The 18,201-nt window shown below is 43.7% G+C and overlaps 3 protein-coding genes across 3 annotated transcripts; 1 reads left to right on the top strand and 2 right to left on the bottom strand.

The window, feature by feature from the left end:
- Positions 1 to 7,067: 7,067 nt before the first annotated feature.
- H6S33_001404 (uncharacterized protein) lies at positions 7,068 to 8,288 on the top strand (the record flags this gene model as incomplete). The annotated part of the gene is made up of 7 exons (XM_044832778.1): positions 7,068 to 7,133; positions 7,226 to 7,262; positions 7,321 to 7,388; positions 7,451 to 7,839; positions 7,902 to 7,981; positions 8,041 to 8,074; positions 8,123 to 8,288. 7 exons carry the CDS (start codon positions 7,068 to 7,070, stop codon positions 8,286 to 8,288), a joined length of 840 nt encoding a protein of 279 aa, XP_044694371.1.
- A 986-nt stretch (positions 8,289 to 9,274) lies between these two features.
- On the bottom strand, positions 9,275 to 12,254 carry H6S33_001405 (uncharacterized protein; the record flags this gene model as incomplete). Its single annotated transcript, XM_044832779.1, has 14 exons — positions 9,275 to 9,624; positions 9,679 to 10,379; positions 10,443 to 10,534; positions 10,602 to 10,690; positions 10,747 to 10,860; positions 10,917 to 11,066; positions 11,123 to 11,187; positions 11,250 to 11,318; positions 11,377 to 11,429; positions 11,486 to 11,514; positions 11,572 to 11,600; positions 11,656 to 11,923; positions 11,989 to 12,062; positions 12,127 to 12,254. The coding sequence occupies 14 exons, from the start codon at positions 12,252 to 12,254 to the stop codon at positions 9,275 to 9,277; spliced, it is 2,211 nt and encodes a 736-aa protein (XP_044694372.1).
- Positions 12,255 to 15,728: 3,474 nt separating this feature from the next.
- H6S33_001406 (uncharacterized protein) lies at positions 15,729 to 16,973 on the bottom strand (the record flags this gene model as incomplete). The annotated part of the gene is made up of 5 exons (XM_044832781.1): positions 15,729 to 15,983; positions 16,052 to 16,560; positions 16,635 to 16,681; positions 16,735 to 16,893; positions 16,954 to 16,973. 5 exons carry the CDS (start codon positions 16,971 to 16,973, stop codon positions 15,729 to 15,731), a joined length of 990 nt encoding a protein of 329 aa, XP_044694373.1.
- Between the last annotated feature and the right edge of the window lie 1,228 nt (positions 16,974 to 18,201).

Raw genomic sequence — 18,201 nt, forward strand, 5'->3', positions numbered from 1 at the left:
TCTGTACCCGGGGGTGCCGGAAAGTGATGCAACGATCAAATAGTCCATATTCATCAACAACCAAACTAGCTAACAGAATGTGGAGTGAATCTATGGTACTTTAGAAGCTGGAGATTGCAGTTATGGTAAGAGGTAATATGAATAGCTATTGCTTCTCCTTTTATTACTGTCTCTTATCACAAGTTTTCCTTTTGCAGGCTAAAAACCCCAAATCAATGACTTGAAAAAATGCAGATTCTATTCTAGAAACTCATGTATCATGGGTATGGCTAAAATATCCATCCTGTTCAAGCATTGTGTTGTGTTAAAAATTGAAATTCTGAGTGCCTTTCCGTGTTGCTAAGTCAAACGTTGCGTCACTTTCCGGCACCCCTGGGTACTGTTCGGTCAAAAGTATACTAACATTAACTCAATAGGCTTGTAGAATACTAAGAATAGCGAGTTTTCGTTCCTTAAGCCTGTCAAGACTTCCGGAAGAGGTTGATAGTACTAGTTCACCCTCTTTATATTGTACAACCAACTCGCCTAATATCCCCTCTAAGTTAAGTGACATGCGATGCAAGTGTTCTTAAGGATATCTTGGCGATGAAATTGGAGGGGAATAGTGGTTGGTGGGGTATTTGTACATCACTATCGATAGTAAAAAAAACAAGCAGTCGCAATGCATAACGGAACCCTTTGGTCCATGAGAGAGATACATGTATATTGTGCTGCTATTAAAACTATTGACTTCGCTTGGCAGGTGTAGATTAATTCCCATCACCCAACAGTCCCGAGCAGGAAGACTTGGCTATTCACAGCTTATTAGCTCACACGTGTCAAGGTCCAATTTGGAATATATTAAGAATGAGCTTACAACAAGTGTTTTGACAGTCCGGTTTATTAGTAAGAACACAAGCTTGCACGCAGAGGAGGTATGCAATGCTCATACCACACCTTGGGGTTGGTGTGGCTGAAGCCGTCGGCGTGCTTGTTTCACTAGTAGTCGTGGTGGTAGTAGGCGTAGTGATAGGCGTAGTAGTGGTATCTGGAGTAGGAGTACTAGCTGGAGTAGGAGTGACAGCTGGCGTAGGAGTGATAGCTGGGGTAGGAGTGATATCTGGAGTAGCAGTGGCATCGGCAGTCAGGGATGGAGCTCCTTGAGCAATTGGAGAGCCAAGGCACATTAATGCGAGAAATGACAGAGCGAGAAGCTTGAGGAAAATATGCATTTTTGCACCGTGGTGGCTGAGATTTGGTTTTGACTTGTGACTTTCTTGAACCCGTTGGGGCGAGGATCAGCTGTAATAGCAGAATCTTATATAACGAACGGTATCGGCTGCATGCGGTGGTTGAATATTGGGTTGGTGGGGTTGCACTATTTCCGGAATGTTGCCTATTTGGGTGGTGGGTTTTGGGTGGTTGGTCCCTTGCTTGGATGGATACGGTGTTGTATTCACGAGACCATCTGGGTTATATCTACTTTATCTATCTCTATCGTATTGTACAACTAATTTTTTTTCCGTTCTATGTTGAGGGTGCACTGGGCTCTGCCGGTGTAGGTCGCCCATGCTAATGTACTTAATGAATCAATCATTCCGGCACTGTAAACTAAAAACAGTATTATATTCATCTGACAGCTAATCTGTATCATAGTGGTGGTGGTTAGTTGTGGGGATCGAGTGGAGTCGAGTGATGACTGATGAAGATAGCTACACAAAATTATTTACGTCATATATAATCACTCGATACCAAGATTAGGTAGCTCTGGGGATGATTTAATGATTGATTAATCCATTAATAAGTGATAACCCTGGGGGAGAAGAGTGCTCTGGTGTTGAATCCACATATTAGTCTCTCTCTTAGGCCTTCACTATATATTACTCGATGTGAAGAATCGAATCTATGCTTCGGGTCATCGATATCGGCACTTATTAACCGTGGCTCGGTGTAAACCCGAGCCTCGATAATATTACGATTGCAACCTTGAGGGTGGGATACAGAAATAAGATTGTTATGATTCGCTCCTCTGAGTGGAATTGGTATGTTCTAAGTCTCTAGCTGCGGAGGCCGTTCAATAGACTGTCCAAGATTCTATTCGTGACCTATGAAAGATCGAAGAATTAGTTGGCAAGAAGTCGTTCTATCCTACGAAACCGTCAAGAAAAATAGGACGCGGTATGTCTCCCAGAAATTAATAGTCTCAATGCATGGAGATCGGGAACTGATACCCACCACCCCCGTCCCTGCAACAAAGACAACCGACAAGGACAAGCCAGCATCATCAATATGGCATGATTGGATTACAAACCGGTGCAACCAGTCGTCTTTGAGGCTCCTAATTAAAGACAGACTCCGCCGGATCAACTAAATATGCGTATCAAGGGGGAGCACATACCACACACCCCTCGCTCCATTCCGTGGCTATTAATATATGAAGCAGTACCTGCATGCATATCGCATGTACCGCAACGGGAGATCTAGAAACGAATTGGGGGGATTGTAAACGAAGCCACAACGACGTACGGAACTGGGGAGTACCGGAATTATCAATCAGAGGGGACCATTTGGGGACTAATATCGGAAAGTGAAGAGAGAATAGCGAAAGCAGGTTTGGGCCATTGGCGGTACTTGGGGTCGGTCACACCGTAGGCTGGTCCTAGCCAATGGGTGCTCCCGTCGGACTTACCGCTCTCGGGCGCGGGTACCTGGTATGCGCCGTAAGCACCGAAGGGAGCTAGAGGAATTCAAAGCTTCTTTTGATTCACAGGCTGAATTCAATATATATCTATTCGGAATCAGTGGAAACTATCTAAGTCGAATTCTGTGCTGCTGACGGACTGTCACGGACATGATCGTGGAGCCTTCCCCCTCAATCCCTCTTTACGAGTCCTCCAATCCGAGGTAGTAGCTAGTGTAGAATGTAGGTTGATGTATACGGTGAGGTAGCTGGTTACGGCAGAATTAACGGTTCTTCATAGATGTCTTAAATAAGTAACGCTTCTGCTATCATGACGGTGAGATTGAGAGTGGGATTTTCTTGTACGTACGTATGCGCCAGGTAAGTGAACTCATGAGAAAGCTGAATAACCATGCAAGATGATTAACTCTCCTCACATCTTAGTTGGCTTTTGAAACATCATATAAGTTGTAAGTTTGTATATCGAGTATGAGCTGAACCTTTCACTAACGCGGCTCGGGACGTACTTAGAGTGGGATAAATGAGAATGAGCCTTGCTAGGGTCAGGAATTAAGCAATATTCTCGGGCACATGTACATGTAATTAAAGGGTTAGTATGAGTCGTATTGTTTGGTCTCCCGATCCAAAAAGACAGCAAACAGTCATAGAAAATCACTCGTCTTCGAGGGTCTGGAGAAGAGGGGAAGAATTAATACACATGATAGGCATGAGAGCTAACTATTGATAAGAGAAATGATAAGCTACTGTATTGATAAACAGCAAGAAGCTTTCCGACAATCCCGAGGCTCTCTATTCTGGAACCGCTAACTAGCTCAAGCGCATAAATGCCTGTCTTCACCCCAATTCATCTGATGCATGTATCGAGATATCTCTTACCCGTATCCTATCTATATTCGATACCCCTTTGGATAGATATATCTTTTCCACACAAGCTTAGCCTCACCTGTTCGGTTTAAACAACTTGAGTCAGTGAAGAACCTGCAATCGATGGAGCTAGAGATCTAGATAAACGATCGGGGGTCATTAATATTTCCCTGATACGCGTAACCCCTATACTATACTATAGTACAATAGGGTGACTGTTAAATTTAATACTATAGATTACTTCTTTAATCTGCTTAGGTATGAGTAAACGAAAAAATCAAAGGGTACGAACCTGCCAATCTCAGATATCTGTATTATTTCTGGCAGCTCGGCGACCACTTGAGTCTGCTTCCCAGCCGGAGAAGATTATGGTCTTATGTTTGCGTTAGTGGGCAGAACAGCGCGGCTCTTATATGGTACTTTACATATATGCCTACATGTAAGTACCTGGTAGTCAGCCTGGTAGAAGAGAAATGGTGGTGTCATGAAGTTTTGACTGATTTCGGCTTGGTTTGGTTTCGACGTAACAGCTTGGAAGGATACTGAATAGATTAGGCCGATATCGGGCCCAGCCACGTGTCGGTCCGGTTTCTAGGTTAACCCGACCATCGGTACCTAGGATAGAGTAACCCATCCCTCTCGCACATACCATCCGTGTATCAATGTGTTTGTTTCCTTTTGTCCATATTGTTCTCGCTTGTGCCTTACCGAGAAGCCGCAAATTGATTGATCTAAGTAAGAAGTGGCATGATGTGCAGTTTTTCTTCTTTTTTTTTCGTTCTGTGAATCTCCCGGGAGTCTGGCGTTTGGGCTACTGAAGGGAGATAGCACACTCCATAGCAGAATAAAATCTGGAGTGTGCAAAATTAAACGGAACCCTCAGAGCTAGAGGCTAGAGTACCTTCGATTTCCCTCAGCTCCTGGGAATGATAAATCTGCCTAAATCTAAACAGGGTCCACACAGAAGGATTCTCCTCTTTCAAGCGATTACAGATTAGTGTGCGGCTCTATCCGTTTTGAGACCCTGGCTAGCACGTTTATCGCTTACGGCACTCGGAAGGTTCCGTAGAGGTAGTGGCGTAGTAGTATATGGGAGCTTTGGAAATGTTTATCCCCGGATTTGAGCTTTGCTTTTTCTAAGAATTGGAGATCGAGCATGTCAGTAGGTACTCTAGGTGGTACATATGGATCCTGAAGCAAGATACATACTAGGCATTCTAGGTCGTGCCGAAGACATTCTGGAGGAAACCGTTGAGACAATGACATGACGAAGCATTCGTGTTACAAAGCTTGAAGGTTAAAGGAGAACTTCTTCTGCCGGCACACATCACGTCCATCAAGAGTACTTACTGCTCGCTCCGAATAGGTACCCTTGGTTCATCGCATCATTCCAAGTTTATGGTTTCAAGAGCTCAGGTTTCGAGCAATCGATTTGTCTCAGGGCGGGGCACGATAAACTAATATACTTTACCTCCAGCACTGGCCTCCTCTGTCCGCGGTTTGCTTCACCTCGAGAGCCATGACTCAGTTAGTGGTTAGATCGGTCCAGGGTCCATGACGTGCAACGGGAATATAGCGTTTGAATACATAACCGAGACCAAGTGGCAAGTAGTAGGCGTTTGAATTCTGGCCTCACACAATAACACAGCCATGCGGCTACAGCTAGTTTGAACCTAGGTTTTTGTCGTGTCGTGGGCATCTGCAGCGCTCCGAACTGTCAATTTCACCAGAGATGTCGCTGCTGTCTAGCTACATATGAGGTACGTATAGCTACAATACAAAAATGGGGCAGGGATTAGTATAGTAGTGCTACGGTAGTCTTGCTACAATGCGGTATTTTCGGGACTGCTGCATCATTTCGGCATTTCAAGGAGTATATTTTTCATAGAATGCCGTAGCAATACCATAGCAATACCGTAGCACTACCACAGCAATATAGACACATGTTAGCGTTGTGGCCAGCACCAGGTCCAGCGCGCCAGCACCATGTCCAGTGTGCCAGTACCAGGTCCAGCGTGCAAGTACGCCAGGTCCAGTGCGCCAGCACCAGGTCTAGCGTGCCAGTACGCCAGGTCCATGACCAGGACCACACCTACATGTAGGCTCGTCGACACCATGTTACAAGACTAGACCACACCTATACGACTTCATCATCATCATCATCATCATCACCAACATGAGCGTATCATAATCGAATAGTAGACGCAACTTCTAATTAAAATGATGTGTATATGTATGCCTAAGAGCCCAAAATTTATTTTTCAAAAGTATATCCCAATTGTTTAAACCCCATCCTAGGATGATAAGAATTGATGGATCGGTGGATGAAACAATATCTGGTGAGCTTTGATTCTGAAATGCTTCACCAAATATGATATTCCAGGGTTAGGGGAATGGCATTGTCCTAAATACCACAAGAATGCCGTATTTTAGGAAATGCGGAAGTATTAGGGCAGTATAAATATACCACCCACACTGCGCAATCCAGGGAATATATAGATTATATAATACAGTATTGATACGGCATCGATAGAGCATTTGCTGAAAGGCGGCTTTACTCGCTCGACAACCGGAGTGCTACCCGATTTTATGGGATGGCGTAGTACTACCGTACTAACCCCCACCCGTTTTTTGGAACTGTAACCCGGTAATAACTCTTGAGATGGAGCATTCAGTATCGTTTCACAGTCCCGAGTACCGACAAACCGCTAAAAGATCTCTCGGTAATTTCCCAGGTCTAAGTAGTTCAGGCGATCCCTCCGGGGACGAGGGTTCATCTCTCTAGCTCTCCTGATAAGGAATGGTCAATTATTGGCGAATCTAGATGTAAAGATGATCTTGCTCTGCCGGGGATCCTGATGCCTACTGTAGAGTATCCTAGAAAGGCAGATGTCCCCAAAGTTCGCCCCCCTGCATGAGCATACACGGTTTCGTGCCACTCGAGTCTATGATATAGTTATAGGTAGCTATATAGGTTCTCACATAAGATTCTTTTTGACTTTGACTAGGAATCCCCGGTTAAAGTTGACTTTGGATGTGTGTGTATCGGATACCCTAAGTGGTTACCGCTCCATGACGGAAATCAATGAACTTGAATGAAGTGACATAAAACCGAGTTGGAATTAGCTGAATACCTCGAATAAAACATCTCCAGGACCTTGGCAAGCCACACACGAAACCTTACCCTACGTAGTACTTAAGAAACGAGGAGGGGAATACCCAGTAAATAGTAAGCGGAACTTTGTCCACAGGGGCTAAGGAAGAACAAAATGGGGTCATATAAGTCCTCTCCTCTCTAGAGAGGATGCTTCTTGCATACATTTATCCTAACATAGGTGCGTGGCTGTCGGTATGATTTTAATACCACGGGAGGCGGATATTCCTTTCAACCTCACACAAACGGCTTCGACTTCTAATTATATTAATGGATCATTCTCATCATCAACGGCAGAATATTGGATCGTTATTGATAATACCGACAATTACATTAATAATTATTGCATTTGTGGTCGTTTCTTCGCGGATGTATAGTCGGGCAGTTCTGTTAGGATTTGTTGGCGCAGATGATTACTCAATTTTGGCTGCAACTGTAAGTTCAACTCCCATCACCTACTAGTTTTATTTCTATGGTGACGTGAAAGTATCTACCAGAAGTAGCATCATCTTTACTGACGGACTTAGGCAGCGGCTGTAGGATTAACAGTTACCGCTTGTTTGAGTAAGCATGGCTTGACAATCTCTACATTCAAGTGTCATTCAAATCTAACTGTTTCTAGGCGTGAATTATGGTGTCGGAAAACATGCATGGGATTTTTCTATCCTAAACTTCATTGGTATCACCAAGGTCAGTCATTCCATCACTTCATACCTATATATATGTGAACGTTAACTAACAAACCAATACAGATAGTCTACATATCCCAGGTATTGTACATAATCAGCCTAGGATTTACCAAAGCTTCTCTCAACCTTCTCCTCCTACGGTTATCTCCTACGGACAGAATTATCAGACTCACGTGGACAATCTTCACAATCACTACGGCAGCAACCATATCCATAATGATGGCCTCTATATTCCAATGCACGCCCATTCACTACGGATGGGAAAGAATGAACCCGATGTCGACTGTGAAGGGAACATGTGTAGGATATGTCCCACTGCAGTACTCTATACAGGGAGTCAATATTGTGACGGACTTGGTGTTGTGGTTGCTGCCTTTGAGATTAATTATGCAGGCGCAATTACCAAAGCGCCAGAAATGGGGCTTGTATATCGTTTTTCTGTTGGGTTGCTTGTGAGTCTCAAAGAAAAAACTACGAGTCTTAGCGAGTGAAGACTGACGAGCTTTGTGCCTAGGGCCCCGGTGGCATCTATTGCGAGGCTTATCACACTTGTTCAAATGCTGGTGTTAAAACCCACTCTGGTTGATCCATCATGTTCGTGAAGCTCTCCACTTGTCATATTTGAAGCGATGACTAACTGATATTAAATTCAGGGAAGAGTGGTGTCAACATAAGCGTCTGGTCTATGTAAGTCGATAGACCATAGAGTGGAGACAACTTAACTAACTTTCACAGCGTTGAAGTCAACATAGCCATACCTACCATCCGTCCCCTTCTTAAAAAGCTCGTTCCCACCTTACTTGGTACTATCGAGAGTGTTCGTAACAGTAAAAAGGACCGCGCTAGTGGATACCAGAATTGGGCTACTCGGACAAAGGGAGATTCAATTCCTTTAGGATAAGTTGAGAGAGTTGATAAGACGTCAGAGGGGACGGGAAATGTTGGGGTGGCGACGGTGACAAAAACAAAGGTGGGGACCAGCTTTTACGATAATCACAGTGTAGACTTCCCAGTTCCGGGGTCGAGTCATGACGATGGGGACAAAAAAGAGGTTCATGATGTGGAATCGGTAGTATATTTTGTTCTAATTTACAGTAATGTGCCGTTGGCGCTTCTGGGGAGTTGGGTTTATGTATAGATTTAATGAACTGTAAAACATTATTACTAGTATAATACCTTTACTCGCGTGCGTAGTGATAATATACTTATTAGAACACAAACTTGACGCCTCATGTTCCCATCTAGGCTAGGCATGCTCGTGACAGAACAGGGCGGGGTCTACTAGCTGCTCTGTGATATCAAGGACCAATCACATCTCAACCTTATCTAGCTAGGTGCATAGACCACCATGTCGGTCCACAATTTTTATAATGGCTCCTTTTATCTGTTTGGTTCTGGAGTTGCTATCAGTATAGTATGGCGCTATAGAGATAAAATTTCAGGGTTAGGTTTAATACTGATATGAAATCGCGAGTGATATTTTGTGAACCATGGAAGTTGTGTGTGTAGCTTTCTACTTTTGGGTCTATATAATTCACATGGGTAGAGCGGGCTTGTGAATAAAGAACCAAGACGTTCATGTAAAGTTAGGGATTATTTCAATTATAGCATAGGGTAAATATATACTTATGTAATTTACGAATGCGACAATTCACGCTTGAAGGGATTAATCGAGTCAAAGGGCATCGGGAGCAAAAGTGCTTTACAGAAATAAATGTCCCAATTCAGACACACATGATAGGCCTAGTCATCCCTCGATATGAAAAGTTTCAATTCCAATGACTACTACATGTCGAAATGATCCTCATTGCCTAAACCGGCCTTCAGTTGAGTGAAAAGGAAAACGCGCCCATCAACGACTCTAGGCCCAAGACTAGAATACAACCTCTAGAGATCTAGCTCTGGGTTATACTCAAAGGCTATCCAAACATCGAGTCCATCCCTCTTATTATCAGCCTGCCACTTATGCCACGGGTACTTGACAGCTCCATTGTCCAACCAGATGGGCTTCCCATCACGATCCCTCTCCCAAAACCCACCCTGCTGTTCTAGGGCTGCCAACGGAAGCTTGATGAACTTATCATCTGGAACATCATTTGGTTTTTCTGGATCAACTGGATAACCAGGTTCAACGCGCCACATGCCCGTATTATCTCCGGTGCCGGGAACGAGACAAAGATGTACTTCGAGGAAGGTGTCTTCAGAATGGTTATGCACACCAGCAGATACTGCTTTGCCTATATGATCTTTAGTAATAGAAATCGATAGCAGAATGTGGGATTTCGGTATACCTATAGTCCAATATTGTACGTGACAAAGATGTGTCCCATCCAAGAATCGGAAGTCGATACCAGTCATGTTGCTAAAATCCTTACCCTTCCATGCTTGTCCCCACTCAAGATCTCCAACTTGAGTGAACTTGAGAGGCTGTGGCAGTGCCAGCTGCGGGTAGCTAAATTCAAATAGGTTCTCGACTTTCACTCGGGTATCTTCTGCATGTGCCGACGTTGGTGGCGCAAGGTCCGGGTTATGCGGATTATACCCCTCCTCTGGTCTAATCCGCATGAGTATACACCCTTCCTTCGGAATGTCAAGCTTATCATGAATAAGCATAGCGGAAGCCTTCTCGTTCGCGGGAACATTGAGTGGTTCGCGCGGAATATCCCCGTCTAAAGCTTTGCCGTAGAGAACTTTGATGGCATCTCCTTTTTTTGTTGGGACGCTTGTGTTAGGAGGATGAATCTCCAGTGTCATTATATAGCCCGCGACGTTTATGAGCGGGGTGGTCTGTGGAGCCGTGAGCTCTGTAGGCTTAGGGACGTAGTACAACGCTTCCCCTCCCCAGACCGTACCAATAATTGTAGGCGGGCTCTTTGCGCTTTTGACGATCTCATTGGTGTAGAGTCGGATTGTAGGGTTGGGTTCTTCGTAATACTTTTCCACGTTGTAAGAGATCGCCGCAACGTCCAATTTCCCATGATTGTTGAAATCGCTGTTTTGGAAATCACGTTAGAAAAATAATTAAGCATGCAGAACGTAATTGGTGGCCACTTACCCAATCGCAAGACGAGCAGCAGACTCCCCTGAGATCTTCCACTTTGCAAACACTTTGTTATCAAGATCAATGCATTTGTAATAGAATATTCCCTATCGGTGAATCACGTTGAGCATTAGGCACAAGAGTTAACTATTCGGGGCTGTTGGTATCAGTTACCTTGTAGGGAGAGGGTCCCATCATCGCAACGAGACATTCATCGTCGCCATCACCATCAAAGTCCCCACATACAACATAATGGCCAGGCCCTTTTTTCTAATTAGCTCAATACACCAGACCGGGAGGGAATTTCAGAAATACGTGCCGGTGCCTTTCATCTGCCGCTGCTCCGGAGTGCCGTATATATCAAGAACCTTACGGGTCCATGTATGAGAGTCGGGTCCAGTCTTTTGCTTTGTGACAACCGAGACAACACCACCTAATTATTGTAATTATAAGTCAAGGTCTAGTAATTGATGTTTAGGCGTGACTAACCATGGAAGGGATCAATGGTCATGACATAGGCGGAAGGATCATTTCCCAGCTTCCCAACATCAACACAAGCGGATCCATAATAGTCCATCCCAGGCTTCTGCTCTACACCGTCTGTGATGTGTTCCTTTTTCCACTTGCTGTCCTCCCAGTCTATTACTTGATATTAGTGTCTGAGGGCCAGTCATCGTTATCTTGAAGGAACTTACACAACCAGTCAATTCCCGAACGGGATGCAACAAATAGGGAATCACGGCCACCTTGCGATTCGAATCTGTAGGACGTCAGGCTATCCAAGTTTCACAATTTTCAGCTGTGCGATGGGATAAAAAATACTTCTTGATCGGGGCATCATGGATGACCGTGAAGCACTGATCGTCAATTATTGACCGATTCCATTCGATACTATATATTCCCGCATGTCAGACCCCGTTTGAAACAAGCTGTGTTCTAGATATCTTACGCTTCTAAGGACTTCTCTGGCTTTTGAAACAAGAGTATAGGAACTGCTGTATCCTGAATGGAATTGTTAAGAAGTAGACATCCAATGGGGTGTCTAAGACTCGACTTACGATATCACCCTGAGTGATTCCGTTCACAACTGCATGCGTATCAGTACTGAATACTTATATTGACACAGGGGGCCCAATTCACTCACTTGGTAAAGCGACAAGCTCTAAGATGGATCTTTTTACCCTCATATCAGCTTCTGCGGTCTTCAGGCCATGGAGAAAGCACATACCGCTGGGTGAAATATCCAGCTTTCAATCTATGCATAGCTGGCCATCTGCCGATGGTCCTTTCCTTCCAATTTACCTTGAGAGTTTTCGTCTCCTTGTCCCTTCCTGGATTCTCCAACCAGATTATATCTCCACCCTGGGGATTAGCAGTCAAAAATGTTTGCCCATATTCATAGCATATGACGATGTCGTTGCGGCCAGCCCCAGCACAATTTCCAGTAGCGACGGCGACAGGAGAGTTAAGTTTCTTAACACAGTAAGATTTCCAACCTTGAAGAAATGAATTGTCAGTAAGGTCTGTTCTCGTTCAAATACTAATATATCTCATGACTTACCACCATCAGCTTCTTTAGGACCACCGTTGAGCGGGTTATCGAAGATACATATATCACCGACTCCTAGGCCGTACCTAGTTGTTCAATTCCTATTAACATCAAGGTTCATGAGACGGATATATCCTGAGTTTGCCCTACCCGATGAGACCTGGAACCTTATCCTCGGGATCGACCCAGTAGGTTTCGATCCAGTAACCATCTGTTCTATGGTGTTGGACGATGGATTCTTTGAAAGTTGGTACTGGGAGAGTTGTAGTGCACGGCATGATGAAGGTGAACACTAGTTTGGTAGATATGAATTTCTTTCAAGATTTCCGGCAAAGGTGCTCCTATTTATGTCTGAAAATTCCTCGGGATTTTGGAAATACTTCCTTGATATGCCGGGGCTGAATCCCTTCGAGGCAGAGCACTTCGGTAGTACCGGAACCTTGAGGAAAGGCAGTTCTCTCAAAACACCAAGGTCCTCATGCCGATTTTCTATCACTTGATTGGGTAAGGTTATCAGCACCGGTAGCCGAAAAAGAAAGTGTAAAGATCGTCAATTGATCAATTTATTACACACGCCAATCGTGACAAAGTTGAAGACCGTTCTAGATTTTGTCTTTTTTCAAGAAAAGGCGTAACTATATCTAAAGAGCGATTCTCATTGGCAGGTCTTTTCTATAATAAAAAAAAGTTTAACTATATTGGGTATAGATACTCTGATGACTACCTATCTTTTGGTGTTCATTTACCTGTTGTAGATTTCATTGCATTTGATATATGGATATAAATTATTATAAAGGCTTGCATTCAAGTTTAGGATGTGGAAGGTTCAGTTCAGCTGTAAAAATTCGTGAGGTGCAGCTGTGTGGTAGTCTAACTTTCAAATCAGTTACACAGTCGACAGAAATCTCGGAGCTTTGCGATTCAGGATTATCCTACATATACATGTACGTACTCTACTAAGATATTAGAAAAATAAGCACTCATTAGGATTCATGTAGGAGCACTTATTGGTTCTATTACGACGACTCAACCTTGGACTAGCGCTAAATCCCAAATTCCGTGCTGATATATGTAGATCTGATAAAGTTCTTAAGCTTTGTACTCGCCTTAATTACACTTGATCGGGAGCCGGGGTACCTTTTTCAACAAGGCTTTAACCTTTTTTTTAAAAAAAATAAAAGCTATATATATAAAATGCAAAACATATACCCCGCCAGCTAGCGCCAGATCAAAGATACCTATATAGGAAATCCCTGTTGCAGATCGATACAGCTCGGCCAATCATCGGGAGATGATCCCTGACGGAGATAGCCAATTATCCGAGATTTTGCGGTATTACTAATAGAAACAAATGTTTATTCTGGATATATATAAAGTACATGTACCTACATACGCCGTGTTTGGAAGCTGCTGGCTACACGGCCCCTCTAACGTTCTAAAGCAGGCGGATCTCAGCTGTCTGTTGCACAGCCTTCTACTCGACCCCTCCTGATGGGCAACATGGTACCGATAAGAAGTACATGTACCTCTCATATGGTTATCCTTCGCATATTCAAACTGCAATTAATATTATATAGAATCAAACCAAGCGCGATTTTGAGTATGCAGTGTACTCTCTCATGACCTTGATATAAACAAAAAAAACCTCGAAGTTTCGGAATTAGCCAATTAAAGTACCGGGAAGTAGTGCAGATGTAGGAAAGATATGTGGGTTTTTACCACCTCGAGGCTTAAGACAGCTGAGTGCAAGTACCTATTTCTCTTGGATGTTCGGAAGAACGATCATGATCAACAGTGCATGCAGGTGGAAGATCATTTGTGGTCGATCGACGGCAAAGTGCTATGTTACGAGGTGCACGCACCTACTCGCGCAGCCGGTTTGAAGTCTTCAAACTACAGCGAGTTAATAAGAGCTCATTATTTTACTACCCCCGGATCGTTTGCCTTTTCTGCCTGAGCAGCTTCAGAGTTATGTATGTTGGACAAATAATACCGAGACTTTTTTACAATCTGATAAGAACGATAAAAAACCCAGAGCCTAGTGTAGTCCAGTATCATGCAGTAGTATTGAGATAAGCGAACATGCGTGATCCACTAAAATTTCTCAGCGCCCGCGTCCCACAAGAAATTAAAATCTTAATTGTAGACCTATGGTGGAGGACGTTGTAGCACCACACCGCTGCTTACATTTATAACCGCAGCGCCATAAGTATACTCGTCTATTCATAGCGTTTCCGAACACGACCAATATTGCATGACATACAAAAAGGTGGATTTGGCGCTTTTTTATATGGTATGCAATAGCAGTCGTGTCCGGAAACGTCATGAATTTACGAGTAGATCTAGTCGGCCATAGAAATGCGAATCACGGGCATCAATTAATTCGGTATAGCGTTGTCCACAAACAGCGCGGAGCGCCATTGAAGGACAAGATTCGCTTCGTCAATGCGCTAGTAATGCAGGAAGAATAGAGTAGGTATTTGTACGGCACCCTTCTTGAAATGCCAGTTTAATTCTGTATTCTTCACCCTAGTATCGTATCACACCCCAAAGTTAATCATAAAATATCACTCGCTGATAAAGCATTAGTAAGGGTTCAAGCAATACAGGTATATTGAATATTTGCGTCGAAGTCTAAATCCTTTTCTATACTGGATACAAACATAGGTATATCCTTATACGGGAGCTTTACTTTTGCCTGTAGCATGGTGCATGAGCTTCATACATATGTAATCGTCTTCGTTGGGAAACGGTGGCATGGCGGGTAGAACCACTGTAATACGTGTACCACCAACATGTAGAGTAGCTTGCTGTATTCGGTAACATAATGTGAGATTGTGTGACTTGTAACCGGGGGCGATTTTCGAACTCTAAAGTGATCTGTCTCGGTAATAAAGGAAACACCCTTCTTTCTCGGTAGATCTAGAAACACTTAGCGGGGTATGGTAGAATTCTGCAGCGACTCTTGGTAGTGGGCGGTGGGAACCTGAGTGGCAACAAACTCTGGATGGAAGAGTCCGACTTATTACAATACCAAAAAAGGGTATGGATTCGCTACGTTATTCCTCTTTTTGTAATGCCGAAACCCAGTACTGATTTCACCCGTTTTTTCGTACTTTAGTTATTGGCTTGTACCGGTTAGGGTTCAAGTTTACACGCGTACCTATTACCTATCGAGAATTGAGTCATAGGCCTCTTTGAAACAAATTTTCTGAGTACTTTGCAAGCGTTAATACGCAATATCTGATCTGCAGAATGATCCTCACATGTAAATACAAACAAGCCTTACATGCACACAAATTGAACTTTATGCACTCGCTAAGGATTCCACATCTCTTTTGCGTGAGTAGCATTTGATCGGTCGAGATTAGCATTTGATCGGGCGATGTCATCGGGGAACATCCGTCGTCAAGCAACAATTAGTATATGCATAAGATGGATCTACCTATTACTACATGTAGTATTGGCACAGATAAAAGAAACCCCAGAATGGACATTTATCACCGGTAATGGGTTAATGGGGAATATGGTGTGATATACTCTGTAAAACAGGACTTCATCGAAACCACCTGACAAGAACATGGAACTTGAAACTTTGGAAATCTGAGAATCTTTTTGTATCAAATGAAGATACTATCGGGAGTTTGTGGCATCTTAGATCCTGACCTTTGAAGCATTTTATTGCATAGGCTTTTGCTATCTGAAACATAACTAGCTGAGGATAGCTTTCCCAGTGTCTCTGGAGAAGAGCATTAGCATTTCCCAAGAGCTTTAGCTGCCATATCTACTTCTTGTGGCAGACAGTCAAAAAGCCCCTTTTGTTTAGGTTCCCAACCCAACTGCTTGGCCCTCTCAGCCTTGCATCGGGAGTTGCTACCCCATTCCAAATGACCAGTAGGGGCAAATTTCTTGACGTCTTCTGGAGTCAATGACTCGACAGTGTTATCCTGGATCAACCCCTTCTCCTTGCAGATATTGGCAATCGCCTGGGAAACCTCTCCCCAGATCTGCATTCACCGGAATATTAATAATTATTTCAAAGGAAAAGAAAAGAAAATAAGAGCGATTGACGTACATGTTCACCACTCTCCGCAAAGTAATAGTTCTCGGGTCCCCAGGTAACTCTTCCTCCATTCGGCTTCAAAGCCTCCTCAACGAGCAAGACGTACATATCCGCGAGATCAAGGACGTGGATATGGTTCCAATAGGTTTTTCCGTCATTGACCTTGAATGCTTTTCCGCGCTCGATAGTCCATCTAGCAAGCTGGGGTATCTGCCAGCTGACCTTCTTTCCTGGCCCAGTTCCGAGACCATAAATACAGCACGGGCAAATGATTGCAATCTTTTTGCCGGATTCGAGAACAACTTTATCGACATCTCTGTGCCAAGCGTCATCGGGGAGAGAAGTAACTTCAGAGACGCCAGTTACGTCGCTGTAAACTTTGGTTCCAAGATGGGTACCGAAGCCGTGCTCTTTCCAGTCAAGAATGATAGAGGTGCCCGAGGTGTGAATCAGATAGGCAGAGTCGGAAAGTGCGGCAGTGATTGCACGAGCAGAAGCAACATGATCATTATTGGCAGCGTCTATAAAGTAGAAGAATGTTAAGTGCTAACGCACGGAGGAAAGCCTGAGACAAAGCAAGGAAAGTTAGGCGTACTGATGACGATATCCGCTTTTGCAGTTTCTTCAGTGAGGATGTCGAGACTAAGAAGAATTAGATTCAAAATCGAAACTTTCAAAAAAAAGCGGAGTTTTACCAATCCAAGTCACCAATGACGGTTCTTGTAGTGGGGTATTGAGCAGTGACCTTCTTGGCTGCCTCAGGTGAACGCACAAGCACAGCGTACTCGAACTCTGGATGTTTCTCTATGAGTGAATTGAACACTGTTCCACCGATGTAACCGGTAACTCCGGTACTTAATTATACGGCTACTGTCAGTGTTGGATTCTTGAAGATATCGAGGAAAGACACTTACAGGAAGACTTTGGTCGGCATTCTGATTTCGATTGGGTTTGGATAAAGGGTGTGTATCACACAAAGAAAGTGAAGTTCGAGAGATTTATAGGATGGCCAACTAGGTTTGATGATTGATGATGAAGAGCTTGATGGGGACTTGCAGATCTGGATGGATGGTGGTGGAGGGAGATGGAGAGGTGAAGAAAGTTTGAGGAAGGGTGAGGCGTGTGGTGGTGGGTATGGATAAAACCGCCCAACGCAGCCAGATTCTTATTTCGCCGATCCACACAACCAATGAATCAAAAAGTTCCTGGACACAAGAGGTCTGGAATCAATTTTTAATTAATTAGAAGTTAAACGTAGTCTTAACACCAGACGGTTTTCCAATAGGAACATGTAGGATGACAAATGTCATGTCTCGAGTGACTTTGTATGGACTCTATGTCGTATCTATGTAGACTAATCAAGCGAAACAAGACATGCACGTGTAGATACTCGAAGTTATCTAACTTAAAAAGGCGTGTCAATAGCAAGTGCCTACATGTAAATAAATAGTTGAGTAAGAAATAAAGGACTAGATAAGGGAATTTACATGCATGATTATGCCAAGAATAACGAAAAGGGAATGCAGTGGTGATCTTCTTGTGTAGCTGTAGGGCGCTGTCAGGGTTAGGGTTTGTGCATATGTTGTAACTGCCGCGTTTGCCCACCTTTACCCCACAACAATGACATTTACACATGCAAATACGAGCCTTTTCGTCTGTCCATACATACATGAAGGGGGCGGCCACGGATGGCATATGCTTTCCGCTAAATAAGATCAAATCCCCACTACAGTACCAAAAAAGCGGGTGGATCCAGTACCATATCTGGCAAAATACCGTAGGGTTACGGTATTGTTACGGTATTGCTACGGTATAATAGTTAGGATTCCGATTTAATTCGGAAGTTTTGCACAATTCCGTATTGGTACAGTACCTATTACATCCTCTTTTTTCGTACTGTACCTGACGTAGTAGACTCAAATTTACCGAAGGAGGATGTTTGAGGGCTCCAAACCCCCTGATATGTATATTTACAGTTTATGGCATACCAGCGTAATATAAAGACTGTCATATATAACGCGGCGAACTGCTTACCCGGACCAAAATGCAGAAGTCACATGATATTTATGCATGAGAGAGATTCCAGGTCAAATGTCTCATTCGTCCAGGGGATAAGAATTCCTAAATAGAATTCTTTGAAATCCCCGCGAGGTTCGTCACTT

This window comes from Morchella sextelata (genome assembly GCF_020137385.1).
Source record: "Morchella sextelata strain SCLS chromosome Unknown scls_10, whole genome shotgun sequence".
Classification (NCBI taxonomy): Eukaryota; Fungi; Ascomycota; class Pezizomycetes; order Pezizales; family Morchellaceae; genus Morchella; species Morchella sextelata.